This window comes from Wasmannia auropunctata, unplaced genomic scaffold (assembly GCF_000956235.1).
Source record: "Wasmannia auropunctata unplaced genomic scaffold, wasmannia.A_1.0 LD336046.1, whole genome shotgun sequence".
NCBI lineage: Eukaryota > Metazoa > Arthropoda > Insecta > Hymenoptera > Formicidae > Wasmannia > Wasmannia auropunctata.
Genome location: NW_012026844.1, coordinates 520,777 through 541,673, shown reverse-complemented (window position 1 = coordinate 541,673; position 20,897 = coordinate 520,777). Strand labels below are relative to the sequence as shown.

Here is a 20,897-nt window from a genome sequence, read left to right as displayed (position 1 = left end):
AGTTAGTAGTTCAATGTCCACTTTCCAGAGGCGCTGAAACTAGCACATCGCCGGTCCCAGCTAAATCGCAGGTATGACCACTCTCAGGATCCTCTCTGCCACAATCCCCCATTCTCCAACACCACGCGCTTTCCGCACCGTAGAGTCCCTAGAAATCTAAGAACTGCCTGCCGCGAAATGAACGTCCATCTGGCGTTTAAAGCCAGAAGTGAATTAAAACGCATGCCAAAGGATATTATTATCACTATTATCCAAGGCAGAGAGCATGGTTTTGCTTACCTTCCGAGTTGAAGTACAGTTTCTCCCGATCGTGCAAGGATGTCGCCAGAGCGCGTATCGAAGATATAGACTGCGCTGCGTTTGCTTTGGCGCTTACAGCGCTCGCAGCATCACCTCTCTCATCCTTGTTTATCAAATGTTAAACAAGGACGAAGCTTATGAACGTTGTAACCGCCAAAATCGACGCATCCGTATTCCGTAGGACAACCGTCTAGAGAAGCATTTTGTAAGATAGCCGTTATTATAGTTATTAAAGTTTAGATATCATTATTATATTTACTAATAAGCGGATTGTACTACTTGTAGATCAACGAAGGAGGAAACAATAGAGCTAGTTTTATAGTTTGTCTGACAAAATCATTAGATTATTTTCATTATGGACAAGAATAAGAAGCAAAAGGTCTCTAATTCTGATAGAGATTATAATTCATTCGAATTATCTTCATCTGAATGTGAAACGCCGTCGAAAACTTCAAATCTCCAAGCAGTAAAGGCTATAACCTTAAGGCCAGGCCAGCCAAGACAGATTCAAGAAAAGCCATTAGGAAAACGAATTATACGAATGGACACACCCAACAGTCAAGGAAGAACTTCCTCTTTGCCATATAAAATCATTTCGAGATCGGAACCCGTAGTCGTCAATCAAAAAAGAAAAGTTCCCTCAGACGAATCAGGAGAAGAAGACGAGAATCTAGGTGAGGACGATGCTGACGTCGCTCCTGATGTTTTCTCTCCAGAGAAAGAAAAGAATGTTCCTCCAGAATCCTCTAAAGAAACTGTTACTTCCGAAGAAATCAAATGGTACCCGTATAAAGACACCGATACAGCTGAGGGAAAGATCACAAAGCTTTATCTTCGAGCTCTGTCTGATGCAGCTTTTAATGAAGTTGAAGTTTTCAGATTTCTATCTGTAGCCGAAGCTAATCATAAGAACATTAGTTGCGAGAAAACAATCAGAGTATGGAAAAGATTGAGCACCGTAATCACCACGTGCTCTCGACTTGAACTTAATGAAGTTGCTTGTGATATTGCTTCCTATTTGAGATATAATCCAGAGTCACTTTCTCCCTATTTAAAATGCTTTGGAAGAGTCATGCCTCACATCAAACCAACATCTGACACTCCGACAAATATTGAAGGGAAACAGATAACTGTTATCTCTACTTTAGAAATACTATTAAAAATTAAATCTCTTCAAGACGAGACATTAAAATATATTAAAGAACAAAAACAGGACTCTCCAAGTCTTGTCACTTTACACAAGATGATGGAATCTATACAAGCCAAACAAACTTTTATGATCTCAAAATTAGATCTTACGTTCTCACGGTTACCAGGACCAAGTCAACAACTAACCATTCCAACGGTTTCAAGTCTTGGGGTCACAGTACCACGAACCATTCAAGTGAAGAGACCAACATAAGAGATGAAGATACAGGACCTTACAGAATCAGGGTAAGTCGTAACTTAAAGAAAAAGTCTTAACTATTGTTTCTCCTTCATCTAATCATGAACTTTTTTGATTAGTCATTCATCCGGCAGCAGTTCGAGAAATGATTTTGAATCTGATCAAGAAAAATTATTAAACAAGATTGTCACCCAACCTAGAAGGCCTTTATTCTAGAAACAGGAGTTGTAAAAGATTCAAGATTCTAAAAGAACTGTGTCAGGGAATCTCAAACGTTACCAATAGACTTAAACTTAATTCTTTTAATTGCTATTTTTTTAATTACATATCAATAAGTGCCAAATATGCAAAACTATAATCTTTAACGAAATGAAAATACTTAGTTTGTTATGTTCATTCTTTCAAAATTTACATTCGAGTTGATTTATTTTTATTTTATTTTATGGAATATATATATATTTTAAGTTGTCTACTTGACAAATAAATATAGACAACGTAGATAAAACGTAAACAGATAGATATAAGTACGTATTATACGTTAAACAATAGATGTATGTAGCCGTATAGGAGAAAACAAGACTATATAAAGCTTTTATATTTTTCATAACAAAAAAAATAGAGCGAAGATTATGTTACTTTACCCAGCGATGTATTGCATGCTTGTATACACGCTAAATATGTACAATTTGGCTAATAAACTGATTTAACTGTAGAATAAACAAGAACTATAGAATTAATCATATGTGCCACAATAATCTCATATATTACTCATTTTACAAAAAGAGTTTTATGTATTTCTGTTATGTCTATATCCTTCTGAAAAATACATCTTCTAGAGGTCAAAGATAAAGATATTTCAACGTAATCTCAAATGTGATGTTTATTGCTTAAATTATACAAAGTACAATATAAATAATAAACTGTTGTTCTGTACGCTTATTAACGATACAATGGTTAACATTTCTTATTTTTAATTCTTAAGCGTTGATTATCATACAATAAGTATACCGAATATTCTAAAGATTTTATGCATAGAACGCTAATAACGTAGTATATACAACAATGTCGCGAATGTGAAATTAGAAACTGCGTACATATCCTGAGACGTATAAAAAAATTCGTTCTGTAAATTTAAAATCTACTTCGCAATTTATTCTTTGCAATAGGTAAGCGCAATATTAAACAGCTTTAAATTATGCTCTACAGCTTGTAAAATATATTTTAGTACATAAATGTAAATACATAAAAAAATTGCGTTTATTTTTATATACAAAATATTTGAAATTAAACTTGACCATTTCGGCTAAACTAAAAAAAAGTGACAATATTACGTATGACAATCATTTATTTAAATTAAAAAAAAAAATTATTTGATAAACTTATTAAAGAAAATGAGATTAAAATCATGTAATCGTAACGAAATTTTCAAGAATTTATACCGAACTATCTTTATTATTAGATTTTTTTGTATTATCAACACTTAAATCCTACAAAATAAAACAGTCTGAAAGCTCGACAAATTTAGAATGATATTTTAAATATCGTTTTGTATTGAAAAATTATTAATGTGTACGTAATCGTCGCGAAAATCGTAGACTTTTGTTTCTATTGCCATTTTGAAAGTATTGCCAGAGGTATCGCCGTCAGTCCCTGAAGCTTCTCAGGATCGAAGCCTTCTTACGCTTTGTGCAGTCGAATAAGTGTGAGATCGACGCTAGGATGACGAATTGGGCTACAGTTACAGTTGTGCCGATCCTCGCCATGCAGAATCGAAACCGCACGCCGTGTCAGAGTCGGAATCACCGTTCTGCTGGGCCCCGCCGGACGTGATAGAGCTGGAGCTAGCCGACGCCGTGGACATTGGTCGACGCTGAACAGCCCGGTTCGGTCGGCTGACCTTGCCTTGCAGCAACGGAGTAGTCGGCTGACTGGCAACCTGCTGTTGTTCCTGCGACGAACTGAAATCCTGCGGCCGTCTGCTCCTGCGTTTCTTGATGGGCGCATACTTCGGCGGTGGCATCAGCTTCTGCTCCAACTTGCGACGAGAAACATCACGACGAAATACGCGAGAAATTAGAAAATGTATAGTACATCGAAAGTTACTGTTAATGATTCTAGATTCTATTGATCAGCGAGTGCATTTGTCTTTTACATATTGGCGGTCTCTATTTATACGTTTCCATTTGTGTGTATATTTCTATCACAATTTATACTTTTTTATTAAATTTGTATGACTACGAATAGTTCGGGGATGGATTTTTGTGAATTCGAGATATTTAATTATTCTTAATCTTGTACTTCACAGAATTGTAATATTTAAGAAGGACGTTTAATCAAAGAAATTGAATACACTTCTTATGGAATTTATACATTTATTCTAATGTGCAACGTGTTCGGTTCAACGTACGACGCGCTGAATCCAAGAGAATAATACCTGAACGTTATCCGCGGATCCCCACGATTTATGAATCTTCTCGTTGTTGTTGCTAGCCGTACTGCTGGTTGCCACACCCAGGAATTGGCTGAAGGCTTCCGTAGTACGTTTCACGCGAACGTTCAACGAGCCAATTCGTAGGAAACCAAGATCTTTCTCTGTATATTCAATCAATCGCTCTGTTACGATGCTCTTATGGTTCTTTTATTTATTACAACGTAACTACAGTGGAAGAATACAGCCGATCGACAGGCTCGCGTATATCTCTGACCATTTTATATTTTGCTAATTAATTCTACTACTTATCTTTTGTTAATTAATTATACTACGGGAATAAAGTACTCTTCGAATACTATAGAAATTGATTATTATACTATAAGCGGGATTGTTAAAACCATAAGTTTGATAAAAAGGGGACTAATGCTCTGATGTCAATGTCTATTTAGCTTGTTTCTCATGCATTAAGTTAGTCTCTACTAAAACGCTCGGACACCAAAGGAATTATTTCTTACCTGCATGCTTTTTCCTTGCTTTTATTTCTGAAATAAAATAGAAAATCATTTGAAACTGTATCTCATATAGATAGCGAGAAAATGGAAAGATTAACGAGCGACGAAAGAATATTGCAAGTGAGTTAGAACCGAACAGAAAGAAAAAAAGCTAAATTTATTTAAAAAAAATACGTTACGTAAACGTTAAAAAATGTTACGGGATAAATTAAAATTATGATACTGATGTACTTGATAAGCCTAAAAAGAAGCAGTTTTATATGCAACAATTCTGTTAATAATAAATCTAAATCTACAATTAAAACAGTAATTTCCTTAGTGGAAATGTTATTTCGCAGTTAAGAAGTATGATTCGCGTCATATGGAATTAGATAGAAGGAAGAGACTCAAGGGGAAGTTAGTACGGTTAAATAAGTTAGTATAAAAATTGAGCCTACTTTCCCTTTCGAGAATTACACGTCCTGTCATTGTTATCAGACATAATAATTATACAGTGCGAATAAAATGTGATGCTGAGAATCGGCTGACGCGTGATACATATGTGCTTCTCATGCTTACGCGTACATGCTTTATTCACGTTATAACAACGTATCACACACACACATACACGCATTCAAAAACAATAACAAATAATAGTGGCGGCGATGTGAAATGAAATATCTTATATAACGAATAAATTAAGACCCGAGGGTGAGGAGCCTTATTATACGTTTTAATTGAAAATATATCAGTGTCTCATCACTTATATAAAAAAAAATTACAAGTGTCAAGATCAATTTCACTTCACATTGCCAGTTACATAACATTAATTTTCTACGATACCACGAAAAATTGATGTACCACTGCCACTCTTGAATAATTCACATTTGATAGCCATATAGCGAAACGTACGATCAAAACGCTTATCGATGAAGAGGAAACGGAATATGTTACGCACAAAAAGAGATTATTTTGTTACTAATAACTGATTATATATTAATATTTATATATTAAGTATTAGTTTATGAAATAAATATATTATGCAGTTCGATCTAGAGTTGTTACTCTTGGAGTAAGTACGCCAAAGCTATAAACTCTTTAGCACATCGACACATTTTCGACATTTCAGACGTTTAGCAGAGGAACAGCGATGGACCGAACGTTGCTTGTATAAAGCGCCAGAAGCAAAACGGGTTCATGTTCAACGCTCGCTTCTTTCGGCGAACGACATATCCTCGGGCGGGGTCTCCTGAGCTTACACTCGCGGCAGCGCGAGATCCGTGAAACTTCGAGAGATACTCACGTCAGAAGTGCAGAAAAGTGACAGTCATATGTACGTTACTCTAAGGTGCGCCTACGTACTTTAATCTGGCGACACACAAGCGCTTTACTACTTTAGCGGAGGTGTGCTTCTGAACTTGCCTGAGCGTAGCGGCAGCAGTAATCCCTACAACAGAAGAATACTTCCAGAACCCCGAAGTACTCACCGAAGAGCGAGCCCGTAATAATTCTCTCCATCTTCCGACTACTCGAAATACCGCGAACACATCATGCCTGACCTACGGTCTACACACCTTAAATTTAAAGAGGCGTCTAAAGCGACAGAAAAAGTGTATCCTATATAGAGAGCCCGGGGATGCATTGTTACCTTAGCAATATATTGTTGATAACGGGATATACCGCTAAAAGTTAATCATAAGAGTACTATGGCATGCTAATAGACGTGCGAAATTCAACGATACGTACGGAAGTAGCGATAGTTAAAATAAGATTCAGATGTGTAAGCACGCCGAGTATCTAGTTTAAGAATACTAAGAATACTCGATGAATATACTGACGGTATTATTGCCGCGGTATCACATGCAATCTTCGGGGATTAGGAGGAATCGGCTGTTAACGGACCGTGCTGTAGAGCGTGACAGGCAAACGTCACGAAAACGAGCGGGAGAACGGTGAACAATGATCGACACGGGATACATGGCGGGAAGCAACGGAACTTTGACGGGACTCACACTGACAAGTGGTGTAAATTACAGTGTACTACGGAGCGTAATTGGTTTTACGGTGGCGACGCGAGCGGTGGTCGGGAGGCGCGTTCAGCACGGGATCGGGAGAATTCCTTTAAACTTTTCCAGGCGGCGATTATGTCTTTTGTATTCGCGTTATGCAAACTGCTTTCTTTCTACGGCCCGTTTCCATGTAGCGTGAGACGAACAACATCTCACTTGGTAATAACATGTGGAAAAAAAAAGGATTTTTATAATACGTGAAAAAAAGATTTTAATATCCCACGGTCGAACTTTCGCTGCAATTTCGTCGCGTACGTCGAGACGCGGGGTGAAAGGGGAAGGCTGATGTATGAATAATTTATAAAACATCTTCGTGATCTTGTTCGTCAACACGAATCGGGCTGTTTTTCTTAAATCGACAAACAAACGAAAATGACGCGTGTGCTGCGCGTCTCGAAGGCGAGCGAGAGAAGATTGCTTCTACAACTTGCAGTTAAAGTCTTCAAGAGGTAGTCTTACGGATTGTATTTACAGAGAAGACTAGCCACTAATTCGCAATACGCGAATTGAAGATTAATGTCGTACTAGACGAATCATGAGAAACATCTCAGAATATCCACGCAAACGCAACCCTCCTTATTAACAAAAGTTTCCTTACTCTAAGTGGTATCTCCTTTTATAGAAAGAATATACTTACTGTGGAACGTATCCTGGCTGACTGCCGCCTCTTGCGAAGCCAGATATTGCCTAGCCTTCCTACCGCTGTGGTCACGTAAATCCTGATTCGCGCCTGAAAATACATTTTCAAGATTCGTCGAGATGCACAATCATTACGATACGTTTCTGCCATTGCACAGCCTCCGAGAGGATGCGTACTCACCATATACTTGAACTAAGAGATTGAATATGTTCTCGTGGCCGAATTGCATGGCGATATGCAGCGGCGTGTAGCCCTGAAATGCAACAGTTTTGACGTACATATTTCCGAACAAGGTGCGACGTTTTTCGATCGTTTAAAAAAATTAACGGGCGTATCTCCGATCTTTCCGCCGCTAAACGTACCGACGTTTAAACGCACTTATATATTAATTACGTCCAGGAGTAAGGAGAGCGTATCGATAATTGGGCAAATTAAGAGACGAACAATATTCTCGTTCGGCGAGCGTGTAATATCACGCGAGCATGTATATACACAATGTTCACGTGCTTTCACGTTGACGCAAGGTGCGCGTTATTAATATACTTATAAACGCACGTTCGGTCTACAATTTAATGAATAATGTATCTCTAATTGTACACGCATATATATCCCTCGGCGCTGTCCGCCGTTTCCGGCGCCGTCTTACAAAAAGGATATGCCAATCTCTTTTATTCTTTCTCACTCTTTCTCTCGCTGCGAAGGAAATCGTAATAAGGTGGAAGAAAAATAATAGGGAGGGACCGTATCACACCTCTCTCCGACGGCGCATTGCATATCTTATTATGATTTGCTCGAATGCGTGACGTGCATTTACGAGTGAAACCGCCTGGCGATAGGTGGGAGACGCGGGAAAGAGAAAAGGGGGATGATAGCGGTGCCGTCACGGAGACAATGAGTAATTAATGGCACCGTATTATGAATATCACCTCGAGCGTGCGAATTCGCATTTCCGCGACAACGGCGCGATCCGAAACAATCATGTACGTGCGCGTGCGATGCGTGTGTAAGGAGGGAAACGGCGAAACGGCGATGCCGCGAAAACTGGCCTCGCGATCGCGTGCATCGCCTCTATCGCCTGCACGCATGCATTTTCATCCGGCTCTTATGCGAATCTTCGTATTCCTGTGCGAATACAATGCCTCTCTTTCTCAAATTGCCGCAGGCAAATGGATAATACAGATTGTCTGCCGAACGGAAACTCGAACGGACCTCGAGACACATTTTAATCAGAGTTGTAATTAGGGCAATGTTTAATGTTTAAGAAACGAGACTCGATATAATCTGATAAAGACAAAATTATATCTCACAATTCTCGACAGGAGTTCGTTGATCAATCTGTGAGCAGCACAGAACGTGCGTGACTTTAGGTATATTATACACATATAAATCGATCGTACATGTAAATGAGCAGGCGATGGACCTTAAGGTGAATTTAATTAAACCATGCCATTAAACGATACGAGACCCTCGATATGTAAACGCGCGAGAGAAAAATACATGGCATGGACAAATATCAATCCGCGAACACGTTTTCTCTTCATGGTACTATTTCGTACAAGGTATCTTTATTAAGCGACACCGTTTCATTAAGAGATAATATCGAACTAATCTACAAACGTGAAATGTTAAGTGGGACCTTTACATTTTCATCGTGGCGAACGACACGTCAAGGTCTTCGGGATATCGCTCTGTACGCACCATTTGTTGCGAGGGCAGAAATATTAAGAAGGCGTTATCTCACAATTAGTATCGTTCGACTCGGGCAGGCAGGTGAAAAGAGCTGCTTTTCCAGCTCGCGTGTCAGGCAACAGCTGCCGGCCCCGATGGCCTCTCGTTCTCGCTTTTACAAAGGTAATACAATACGTGCATTTGATCGCGGTCGACGATCCACTTTGATGCGTAGTAGCCATTACGATAGTTACGAGCGAATCCGATAAGGTCCATAAATTGGTACTTCATCGCCGCTGCGAAGATTTTGATCGTCGAAATAATTTGCGCTGTACTCGTCTTTATGCTGGATATCGGCATGAAAATTATGCACGATGCGAGAGATAATCGTTTTCTTCTATACATTTTATATCTATAATATTTACAATTAGATAAGATATCTCTGTCTTAGGTCCAAATTAAATTCAAATCTCGTGGTATGCGATCGTATAATAGCCAATGCTCGCGCCGCCGCTCTACATACCTAGCTCTTTTGCCGAGGGGAAAACTGGTTTAATTTAGATAAAAGTCGCTGAAAGCCGATCAGCCAAGAGGAGCCGACCACGTAGCACGACCTTGGATTAAGGTATGCAAAACGCGGGACGGCCGATACATGTATACGAAGTGCCTGCAAACAGCTTCGTCCCTTTCGAATGACAAATCGAAATTCAAGAATTGATCTTTGAACGAACACACGAGCGACGTGGTAGTCCTCGAATGACAAAAGGAGCGAAATTAAAACTCGACAGGCTGCAACGTAGGTTTCGACACTCTCGGGCGCAACTCAAATGATGCGTCATCGATTGTTTTCCATTGAAAGGCTATTCATTGCCCGACGATCGGACTCGCGGAGCACGCTTCGCCTCGGCGCAATTCGCAGACGGTATCCACGGTGGAAAGTAACCGCGGTCGGTCAGGGACATCGTGTATTCTCGCCGTGGGCCAGCGTTCGTGAAAGAGCACGTTGTTATACCACGTACACGCCGCGGTCACGATGCTCGATAAGTACGACAAATTGCGTGTAATTGTGTGTGTGCGCGAGTCATTACCCGGCGGGGACGAAAACGCGGACGAGCTGCCTTAAAAGTGCGTTTTATATGTATAAAATGTATGCGGAACGAAGGAGGAAGCTCAGGAAGCGCGCAAAGGAGGAAAAAAACCAGGTGCATCTATCTGGAACGCATATATAAAATACCGTTGTACCCTATGTATTTTTCATATTCGCCATATGACACGTATGTAAAGTAAGGTATTTTTAAATAAGCTTCTATTGAGCTTTATATTGAGATCCTTCTACACTGAAAAATTTTACAAAAATTTTAAGCCTCTCTCTCGAGCAATTAAATTACAAGAAAAGAATAGGATTTTCACAGATTGAATTTGCGGATGCAATACATTTCGTTTTAGCTATATACTTGCGGCGTGCATAATCGTAATACATTAATTACATTAGCACTATGTGCGCCGCCGACTGTAAGGCGCCCGTGGCGGAAAAATGCGTAACGAAAGGGCCGATTTGAATCTGCACAATGCTTTTACCCTCAATTAAAATCACCCTCGAGATATGCAACCGGGCGCGACATTTGGCCGCGTTACGGAAGTGCGATTAAAAAATCGTCCCTGTGACTGAGTTCATGAACGACGCCCCGACTGTATATCGTGGCGTTTAATATCGAACTGCGCAATAAACGATAGTGACAAATGTGTCAAAACCGCGATCGTAGTTATCGAAACGCGGGACGCACCCTCCGCGTTTCACGGCACCCCTCGATGATACGCCGAGGCCGAGGGAGAAGAGAAGGGGTTGGCTGTTCGCGCGTGGAAAGAGAGCGCCCGACTCACCCCCCCTCTCAAAATTTCTAATTTATTTCACTTTAAAGTCCCCGCGCCTAGTAGGTATACGCGCGAAAAAGTCACGGCTTATATACACGATCGCATATAGAACGGAAAACGGGCACGTATATATGGGGTGGACTTCGCGCGTCACCCTTTTGCCAACTCCAATAGCATGCGACACGTGTGTCCTCGCGACAAGTGGCACGACACACCCTTTACTGGGCTCACGCACGTACGCTCGCGCATCCCTTCAGATGTGCGTATACGAGGTGTCGCAAAAACAGTGGCTCTCTCCTCGCGATACATAGGTTCTAAAAATCTAATCAAAAAGAGTCGATTATTTAAACGTCCAAATATCGATAGCTTTTGAATTAGAAACGCGACTAGAAGCTTTGTTGAACCAAGTTTTTATTTTATACAAACAGATAATTTTGTACCTTCGAAGCATCTTTCAAGTGGATTTTACTTCAGATTACAATTTCGATCAGGATATTTTGAGAAAACAGAACATATGATTATAAAAATCTGAAAATTTGGTTATCAAATTTACTAGCATTAAATTCTTATAGATTCGCGTTATTAGAAAGTGAGACTTCTGAAACACCCTGTATGTAGGTGGGTACGTACACGCGGAGGACCCCCCCTTTTTATGCTCGCGATGATATTTTAAAGTAGCAATGTCCTGGCACACGGAGTCTCGAGACAATATCGCGCCCCTACCGCCACTTCGTCTCCGTCTTTCTCGTCTCCGTTCGTTTCTCCTCTCAAGTGCGCCTACTCGCGCGTAACATGTCCCTTTTTTCTACCTTATCTCTTCGTTTTTCTCTCTCCCGTCTTCGCAGCAGCCTTCAGGAACAGGACAGCTGCCGGCCACCAATATCACGCACGCGTATATCACCGTTGAGGATTTTCAATTTTAATATTTTCCTACATCGAGCCGCCTTTACGAGCCGCTATATCATAACGGCGTTTTTCTCCTCCCCTCCGCCTATTCTGGAAGGGTGAAGGAAACGGGGGAGGCAGCCCGCACGAGAATATCTCGTTCTTCGATGTGAGCCCGCTCGAAAATCGGCAAAAAGGCAATATCATTTTCCGCGATCTATTGTGTAGACATTTTTTATATGTAGGTATATCTCGTGCTTCTCGTAGCTATATAAAGTGTTTGAAAGTGGGCTATTAGGATACATCTCATATATTTCGTGTGAAGAAATTTCGATAATTCAACTCCTTCAATTCACGGCTGCGGGCCAATTATTTAAAAATTAAAAATACATCATTTTCATGTGTACTACGATAAAAACACAGAATTAGGACACGAATATGAGACTAATCGGATGAACTGAAACTTGATTTCTGGAGATTAGGCTTTCTATTTGACAGTTTACTTAAGTATTTAATTTTTTTTCTTTCCTAATCTTTGGTGATCCGTTTCAGTAGCTCGTAAAAAAATACGTGCTAAGAGTACGTGACAGATAATTTCTCTTGTTATTAATTATAATGATTTCCCGTCGACTTATCCATTTCGAATGACGAATTTTAATAAGGGATTATACTTCGATCACTAATTTTGGTTGCACAAGGTAGATTCTGGTCACATCTACGAAGCCCTAACCAAGAATGACCATTGTTGGCCGTCGTGCGCCAGGCAAGGATGCAAGGCGCCACACGGTCGGCTTACGGGAGTCCCCTGTGGGGACGAGGTGGGCACGGGGGACGTGGCCACCGTTTTTTGCGGGGATTAAATGCGAGCCGATGCCGCGATAAGCCGTAGAAAAGCACGGTAGAAGCGGTACCGGTGACAGATTATGCCCGTGACTGCGATCCACTTCGTCGTCGCAGGCCCCGGCGCGCCCGTTTTATTTAACACCGACCGGAGATTAAAAAAAAAAGAAAAAAGAACTAGCAAGCGGCGGCGGAACCGCGGCGAATTCTTACGATAAGCGGGCCGGAGTTTCTCCGCCGACGAAGCCGCGCGTCCGAAAAAGCGGGCCGCTCGCGCTATGATTTTTCACGCTAAAAGCACCATCAGTCAGATCGCTCGGTGTTTGTTGCATCGAGAAACATTCCGCTGTGTCGAAAATTCCAAAGCTTGCGTGAGGTGAAGCCGCGTTATAGCTTCACGTTTAACTTCTGGACGAAGTGACTCTTCGAGTCAAGTAACATTTTAAAATAACGCAAGAATTCAAAGAGAACCGATGAAAATTGAGTAACACGCGAATCGGAGCACGCACGTATGAGGGAGAATAATTTTCTTTATTTCGCATTATTTCCCATTATCGTGCTTTTTGCAATTTACTGATTTTTCAGGTTTCCGGCAGAGTCCTGTCGAGCGAACCGGTATCGATGCCCTCGGGTGGCGGATATTAGCCGTGGATGAGATCGGCGCCGTGCCACGGGCGATTCCGCGCGCGTTACCAAGCTACCGGGTAATCGCGGGGTTCATTTTTTTTTTCACTCGTTTCCCACCGTCCTTTCATTTGCCACGGGATTGGGGGAAAGCCGGTGCTCGGGATAAGCCGTAGGAAAGCGCGGCGCGGGAGCGATGCCGGTGACAGATTACGCCGCGCCGCGCGATCCGTAGTCTGGTCCTAAAGCCGCGCCGTGGAAAAAAGCAGAGCGAGGATTCGCCGAGGACAGATCTCCCCCGTCCGGGTGTGGATTACCTACTCTACATCGGTACGTACACGAGCACGACCGTATTCATTATATCCGGCGCTAATCCCCAGCAACATCGAGTCAGCCGGGATTGTCATTGGGAAGGTACGAAAATAGCGACGTCTGCGCATAATATGTTTCTGTATTAAGGAAATACTCTTATATTCATATGAACTCTTGATTTTTGCTATTTTTATTTCTCTCTCTCTCTCTCTCTTATATTTTTCAGATTATTTAAAGAAATTACTTTCCGATTTTATTGTACGACTTGAAAATAATCGAGACATTGTTTCAAAGAAGATTGCTGGTTTTTTTCCTCGATAAGGTCCTCTATAGTTGAGAGAACGCTCAACGGACGACAACGAAGTGCAGAAGAACGTGGATTTAGAAGCGAGGAAGAAAAGGTGTGCTGCGGTGTCGACAGGTCAGTTCGGATTACACCGGCGGAAACAAATGAGTCTACCGTGCGCGAAGGAGCTACGGTGAAGACCTTACAAGAAGATAAATGAACCGGCTTTCGGAATACACGCGCTTCGAATTCAATTCCCATCTAATGACGGAACGATAAAAGAAAAAATTAAGCGAGTTAAGTAAGCTCCCGATTACTTGAAACGATAATTCAAAAGCATCGAACATTTCAATTTATTATAAAATCGTTACATTCCCACTATGTAATATAAAAATTTACATTTACGAAATTATAACGACACTCAAAAAATCTTATATGCAATAGAAGAAGATTAAAAAAGCCTAATTGGCTTTAGAGTAAAAAATACTGGCAATCACGGCTCAATGCAGTGTCCGTGATAGAAAACCGAAATAACTTTGTCGTCCAGTAGAACGTGAGGGTTGCCCGAGATGGAGTTTGTCGCGAACCGCTAACGAGCAAAGGACCCCGTTTTCCCTCTTCCCTCCTCTAAGTACTCGCCTCCCTCGTCGCACGCCGTCTCTCGTCGTGAAGCACTCCCGGCTTATATAAGTCTTATAAAGAGCAAAGAGCGGCGGGACCACACACATCCGATCCTATCTGCGGGCTTTTCTGTGCGCTTCGCCCGTCTCTCTCTCCTTTCCCTTTCCTTCCTGCCTTCCTTCCTTTCTGCTGTGGACTGACTCTTCGTTTGTTCTACCTCTTACAACACGACTCGCCCCCTAAACCGATCCCGCTCTCCGTACGTCTGGCAAATTATACGCGATCGTGACAAGGACCGCCGCGGATACTCGCTCTTTCTCGATGTTATCCAAATGTATCTGGGGTACGCTTCGTCTTAATCTCGATAAAAGTTACCGATATAAGAAATAAGACTCGTTAAAGACGTTACCTTCTGACATATAGTATACATGAATTATATAAACTGCTAATCTACTTATCGCGATATTATTACTTAAAAAGATATTAATCAATGGTTGAAATGAGAAGTAAGACACTTACCCCATTCTGCATCGTCCGATGAAGACATCCAGTGGTCGGAAACACAAAAAATATGGAAGAATAAGTTGATCTTCGTTCTTACGTTATTCGAATAATAATGACGGTAAAATATATGATCGAATATAATCGCTTCAATATTCTACATTATACTATATCTGTATCGTTCTTACATTTATAACGTTCACGTGCATTGATTTTATAAACAGATATTTTATTTAGCAATCTTAGAGAAAAAAATACTCACCGTAGTCTCATTGACACTCTTGATGCAGTCTCTGTAGGTTCCTGCTATTAATTTAACGATGTTCTCGTCGCCGTGTTTGGCGCCCCAATGTAAAGCCGTCTGCAACACGCACGAAGAAAGGCGGGGTGATAATTCGTTCGTCGGTTCGCTTAAATCGCACGCCGCGGCGGTGCGGGATTACCGCGCGAGTAACGCGAGACCAACGAGGAAGCCGCGCGATGGGAACGCGATAAGTAAAAATGTATCAGCGCCGAGATTTATGGCACGACTGCGTACTTTTCGGCGGGATATGTGCCGAAGGTGGCCCCGATTGTAGACACGACGCGAGCAGCTGTAGCGTATTTTCGGGGTGACGCGCCGGTGAAATATTCGCGAATTAAGCGACGGCAACGGCCGTGGTGTCAACCGGGACGAGCTGGATGAATGGGAACCATCGCCCGCGCCGGAGCGCACTCGAGAGAGGAAGATCTCGACTGGCAGTCGATTACAGCCGGAGTGCAGAGGAGTTAGTGCGGCTCGAGGAAACCCGGAAAGAGCAAATAGATCGAGCTTGAGTTACTTCTACTTAGACGCTTCGGTGAATCGGAGAAAGAGGAAAAGAGAAAGAGAGAAAGAAAAAGGGAGGGAGAGAGAAAGACAGGAATTCTTGGCCTGATTGTAGCAAAAGTATTAAGTATTTTCAGAAATAAATACTAGAGTATTCAAATATCAAGTATTTCAACAAAATAATAAGAGTGATAAAATATATCGCTAGTAAGATTCAGAGTAAGAATAATGAACGTGAAGGAAATTTGAAACGTATTACATCGTAAATGTGTGGACGACGTCGGAGATATACACAAACAGAAACTTTCAACGGGTAATATCGAGTAAATAATTAATTGCATACAAGTTACATCCTTGAAACTGTTTTCCTGAAAATTCATAATGCTGCTTGTAACGCGTTGTGACTAATAATGCTGCCAAGAATCTCGCGACAGAGTCTTGCTTCGATCATTTCAGCGGCGCTCTATTATCACGTCGTACATTGGATTGTACGTATATACATATTCATGCGTGACTGTACGAACTCTGGTCCAGCGGCTAAAATTAATGCCCAAAATTAATCACGAAACCGCCGCACGACGTCAGCTATTAACGCGACATTCTAGCGAGCCTCGATCCAGGAGGTGTGTCCTAAAAGGGATACATGTTTTTTCGCGTAGGGACGGCAGGGTAAGCAAGCTTTCGTAGCGAGACATGCGTTTTAATTCCATCGAGTCCGCGTCCCGCGGGTAGATTAAAAATAGTGTCTCCGTCTCTCCGGATTTGCGCGGGGACGTCATAGAAGCTGCCCCCGACCTGAGGCCGGCCGCCACGTATCTCGGCTATACCCTCCGCATGGCGGTGGAAGTCGCGGACCACCTCATTAGCGGACGACGAAAAAAAAAGTTCATTCTAACGAGGCTACGTACCTAATGACGGGAACCACGCGCGAGCCCGCCCGCGCGAGCGGGTGTATGTATGAGACGGGTACACGTGGCGGGTACCTCTGTACGAGGGCGTAGGTACACCTTGTGTACGACTCTTTCATTTTATATGCGCGGTCTCCGCGACAAAATTAACGAACGACGAACATATCGAGACGTAGATGACACTCGCGCGACATTACGCGTCGCCACGTGGCGCGAATAACGACGAAAGGAACTTTACGGTATATATAGGTATATACTGATCAACTAAATTGGTTATGCGAGTTGAAAAAATAACTGATTTGTAATGAGGATGAAAAGTATCGTAGCTAAGATCGATATAGATTTTCCAAACGAATCAAAATCTTTTTTATGTATAGTCCATTATTAATCTTTACCCCAAGCAACGCTTTCTACATGTTCGAAGAGCAGAGCGCAGAAAAGAGGACGGAATTTACGCATACGGATAATACGAATAATTAAGAGCGCGCTGTCGCTGTACAATTATTAAACGTACCGCACATAGCGCGACGGCAGGCCGAGCGAAGTCATTAACTACGAAGTGCGCGGACATGGCCCATCTAATACGCTCCGCTGGTCCGGCTGGTGAAGATGCAAGAATCCGGCTGAATTACACGGCCGAGGTGCAAAATGAATTTTTACGGTGGTCTCGCGGGACCATCAGCGCTTATGTGGGTATATACCCGTGGCCGGGGCTCGGACGTCTACTTCCCCCGGCTTCGTGCTAACGAAGTTTTATGAAGCGCGATAGCGCCATACCTACGCCGCGCCGCCGTGGACTTTGGCGCTCCTTAATTTGTGAATGCTGCTGCCGCGCGGTGTCGGCCGCGCGCCACGCCGCAAAAGAATGGTATGTCGGCCGACAACGTGATATATCTTCGGCCCTCTGCCCCGGACCTTCGGGGGGAAGGGGGGAAAGGGGGAATAGGTGCATACCGCGGATATACGGTAGCCTGCTTCTTTTCCCGCCGGTGCGGCGCGGCGCGGCGTAACTTTCTTCAGAACGATCCGGGCGTAAACCGCGCGCGCGTGAGAAAGCATGCGGTCCAAGTACCGCCAAGATCGACCGTGCTTTCCTCACAGCTATTACATGTTAGTCTTCTTTGAAAAACGCGACGCATCAAATGGTTCGATGGAAAAGTGGTCCGCGACTTACATGATGCATTTAGAATTTCTATTTCCTCTCTCTTTCCCTCTTTCACTTCGGTATCAATTGTTGGTTGACATACATGTGTATTTAATTTTCGTACTAATTAGAGTCTTAATTAATGCGCGGCTGTAACCGCGTCGTAGCGCTAACGCGATTACAGACGAGATGTGAGATGACCATCAACCGTGACGGTTACAGCAGTCGGAGCTGCGCGATGTATAATGCTTAACAATGTCGCTATATTGTTCGCAACTCGGTATAATGCAAACAGAGCGGCCTTCATTAAAATTACTAAGCTTCTATGATACATAATTTTTTTTCTTCAATGCAATGAAGTTTCGTCACGCACGTCGCGCGTCCAGAAATAAACTCCATCACAGCAAGAAAGCTGCCAGAATCGCCCTGATTATTCAAGATGCTCTCTTTCTAACCAACAACGGGAGTTCCTTCCCAACTTTCATCGGTCCTCCTTCCGTGGGATCCAATGTTCCCGTGACGACGTATGCACGCCACATGTGCGCGAAACTACGTATAAACTACGGCTATATAGTTGTCTTCCCGTGGATACTGATTAAGCCTGCGTGGAGGACCGCGGGCGGTTCCGGGGATCGAGGAGGAACAGGAGAAGCAACAGCAGCAGCAAAAGCAGCAGCAGCAGCAGCCGCAGCGGCCGCTGCAGCAACATCAACGGCAGCGAGAGCAGGAGCGAGAACAGCAATGGCAGCGGCAGCAACGGCAGGAGCTACCGCGGTCTCCGCTGATGTATGCGAGCGATACAGATATCTCCGGGAAGGAATTTGCGTTGAATTAGCGTATAATCGGCGGGCCGATCTGCTCATACGGAATCCCGCGGTCCCCCGCTTACACGTGTCCCGAGAGCTGTATTCTCTGCGCGAACACAATATTTAGTGGCCGTCGTGGCACGGCGGCGTCGCGGCTGGGTCTTCCCTTCTCATCTCCTCTTCTCCAGTCTCTCTGATCTCTCTTTTCCCGTGGGACCCTCTCTCGTCGCCGCCGCCGCGCCGCCTGGTATGCGAGTCCTCTTTAAGCGCGCTTCCCTGGCCCAAATTTTTCCCTTCTCGCCGCACCGAGCCGAGCCCGACCGAGCCGAGCCGCGGGGTCGCCCGCTGGGAGCGACGGCGCGATTTTGTTATTAAGATAGGATTTCGAGATGCAGCATCTCACCCGGAATCTGACACTCGTTCCTCACCGGTATTCGTGGCGAGTGTTAATAAGGCTGCGGCCTTTGAATCCGAGCTCGTGTTAATTGGCTCGATCATTATTACGTTGATAACATGTTGCAATTAAATATGAAATTTATTAAATTTATATTATTATTACTATAGTACGTCGTTTATTTCTTAATACTTGAAGTGAGTGTCGAAGATATAGCAATTAGGTCCGTTTAGAGAGTTAGACACCTCGACTCATCGATCGTTCTACCGCAGATAATCGCGTGGACATGAGGGTTACGAGCATTAACAGCCTTCACCATCTCGACCCGCGTTCCTTAACTCTGTCATCTATCTTGGCATAGTAAATTTGCCGGAGGAAAGAGAACGAGAGAGAGAGAGAGAGAGAGAGAGAGAGAGAGAGAGAGAGAGCCGATCCGGATCGACCGATTCACGAAACTCTCATGAACGCTCGCGGTGGGCCGTCCGGATTCAGCGGCGTGGCGCGATTCGATCTTCCGAAGGTCGATTCTGGGAAATGGGGGGAGACGTCGGGCGCGTGTCTTCCGACGGGAAGAGACCACAGGGTGATGGTGGAGGAGGTAGGATAACCGGAGGTGAAAGGAGGCAAGGAGGATGGCCGGGTAACGAGCCTCCGGTCACGTGTATGGCGTCGGGCGTCGGGCGTCGAGATGTCAGATCTATCGGCGCGTGCTCGATGGCGCGTGTCTTCGCCTGTTGATCAGTCCTGTTGCTTTTACTCGTGCCCGACGTGCACATCGGGTCGGGCTGCCCGATTGCCGGCATTAGTCATGAATTCGTGATCGCGCGCGACGCACCGCGGTGTGACGAGCGGAAATCTTCGTACGCCATGAATACGCCCGCGATGACGATCATGCATAAAGACTTTGATGAGCAACGTCGGATAGATAGCAGGGAGATAACACGACGAGTCGATGACACGACGCTGAGTAAATAGTTAAACTGAAAGAAAGGTTCTTCTTTTCAATTCTGAAGTATCTCAACGTGTTGTTATTCACCGCCGTACAAGAAAATGTTTTTCGTCTGACTCAATATTCAAGATGCCGAATAATCTTTTGTTACCAAGTTACTTCCGATTCAGCCGACGCTGCGATAAAGATTTGCGCCGCGTTGAACGTAGAGAAATGTCGAGGGGGAGTGTTTTATTTCCTGCAATTGCGTCAAGGAGGTGTGTTACTCAGAGTCCCGTAAAAAGAAAAACGACGCCGCGTGGCGTGCCGGCGTGAACTTTCGCGTCTTGCGCGAAGGATACACAGGATGCAGGAGGTGTCATTAGCATAACGTGGAAGAGCTGTGGTTCGTGATTTATTCGCTATCTCCCGTTCTTTTCGCTCGTAATTCCACCTCCACGCCGGGTAAACACGACCCCAGGAGCCAAAGGCGTCCGAGTGGAAGATCTATTAGAAAGTAAATTTACGCGTATATTTCCGAAGCTTCGCGTGTTATTTTCGGGAAGGAGTCACGGCGCGAATAAAGAAGAAGGACGTGTTAAATTAGCGACCAAATTTTTCCTAAATTATAGCATTGGCTATTTCCAGTTTGGTACGATTCAATTAACGATTCAAACTGTATCGTATCGCGATTGTATTACGTTGAATCGTGTTTGATTGAGGGGATGTTGTATCCTAAATATCGCATGTGTTTCAGTTGTGAAACATTCATAATTATGTAGACTCTTCGTACAACTAGCCGACTTATTATCACAGATCCTGTACAGTACCACGGATTGACGATCGCACAATGTTATCCGTCGCCATCAGGCGCCCGCAATTGCGATCCATCTGTACGGCGGTACAATTGAAAAAACCCGCTTCCTCGTTCGGGAGGAAATAATAAGAGCCGCCGGTGGATCGCGCAAACGAGGTGTAACTG

At 43.5% G+C, this 20,897-nt stretch overlaps 2 protein-coding genes across 7 annotated transcripts in view; one reads left to right on the top strand and one right to left on the bottom strand.

Annotated features, from left to right (window-relative positions):
* Positions 1-352: 352 nt before the first annotated feature.
* On the top strand, positions 353-2,409 carry LOC105451723. Its single transcript, XM_011692351.1, has 3 exons — positions 353-505; positions 586-1,734; positions 1,807-2,409. Exon 2 carries the CDS (start codon positions 656-658, stop codon positions 1,700-1,702), a length of 1,047 nt encoding a protein of 348 aa, XP_011690653.1. The 5' UTR covers positions 353-505; positions 586-655; the 3' UTR covers positions 1,703-1,734; positions 1,807-2,409.
* Positions 2,410-3,269: 860 nt separating this feature from the next.
* LOC105451722 (ankyrin repeat domain-containing protein SOWAHB) overlaps positions 3,270-20,897 on the bottom strand; it is a 101,089-nt gene continuing 83,461 nt past the window's right edge. For 3 of the 6 annotated variants that reach the window (XM_011692346.1, XM_011692345.1, XM_011692349.1), the window contains 8 exons: positions 17,163-17,167; positions 15,190-15,288; positions 14,946-14,951; positions 7,499-7,571; positions 7,316-7,408; positions 4,634-4,660; positions 4,122-4,279; positions 3,270-3,722 (listed from right to left, as the gene is read on the bottom strand). In XM_011692346.1, coding sequence (XP_011690648.1) covers positions 3,426-3,722; positions 4,122-4,279; positions 4,634-4,660; positions 7,316-7,408; positions 7,499-7,571; positions 14,946-14,951; positions 15,190-15,288; positions 17,163-17,167 — 758 coding nt within the window. In that variant the 3' untranslated portion in view covers positions 3,270-3,425. Of the gene's footprint in view, positions 3,723-4,121; positions 4,280-4,633; positions 4,661-6,031; positions 6,057-7,315; positions 7,409-7,498; positions 7,572-14,945; positions 14,952-15,189; positions 15,289-17,162; positions 17,168-20,897 lie in introns of all 6 variants that reach the window. The other 3 variants (XM_011692347.1, XM_011692350.1, XR_974618.1) reach the window with 2 other exon arrangements.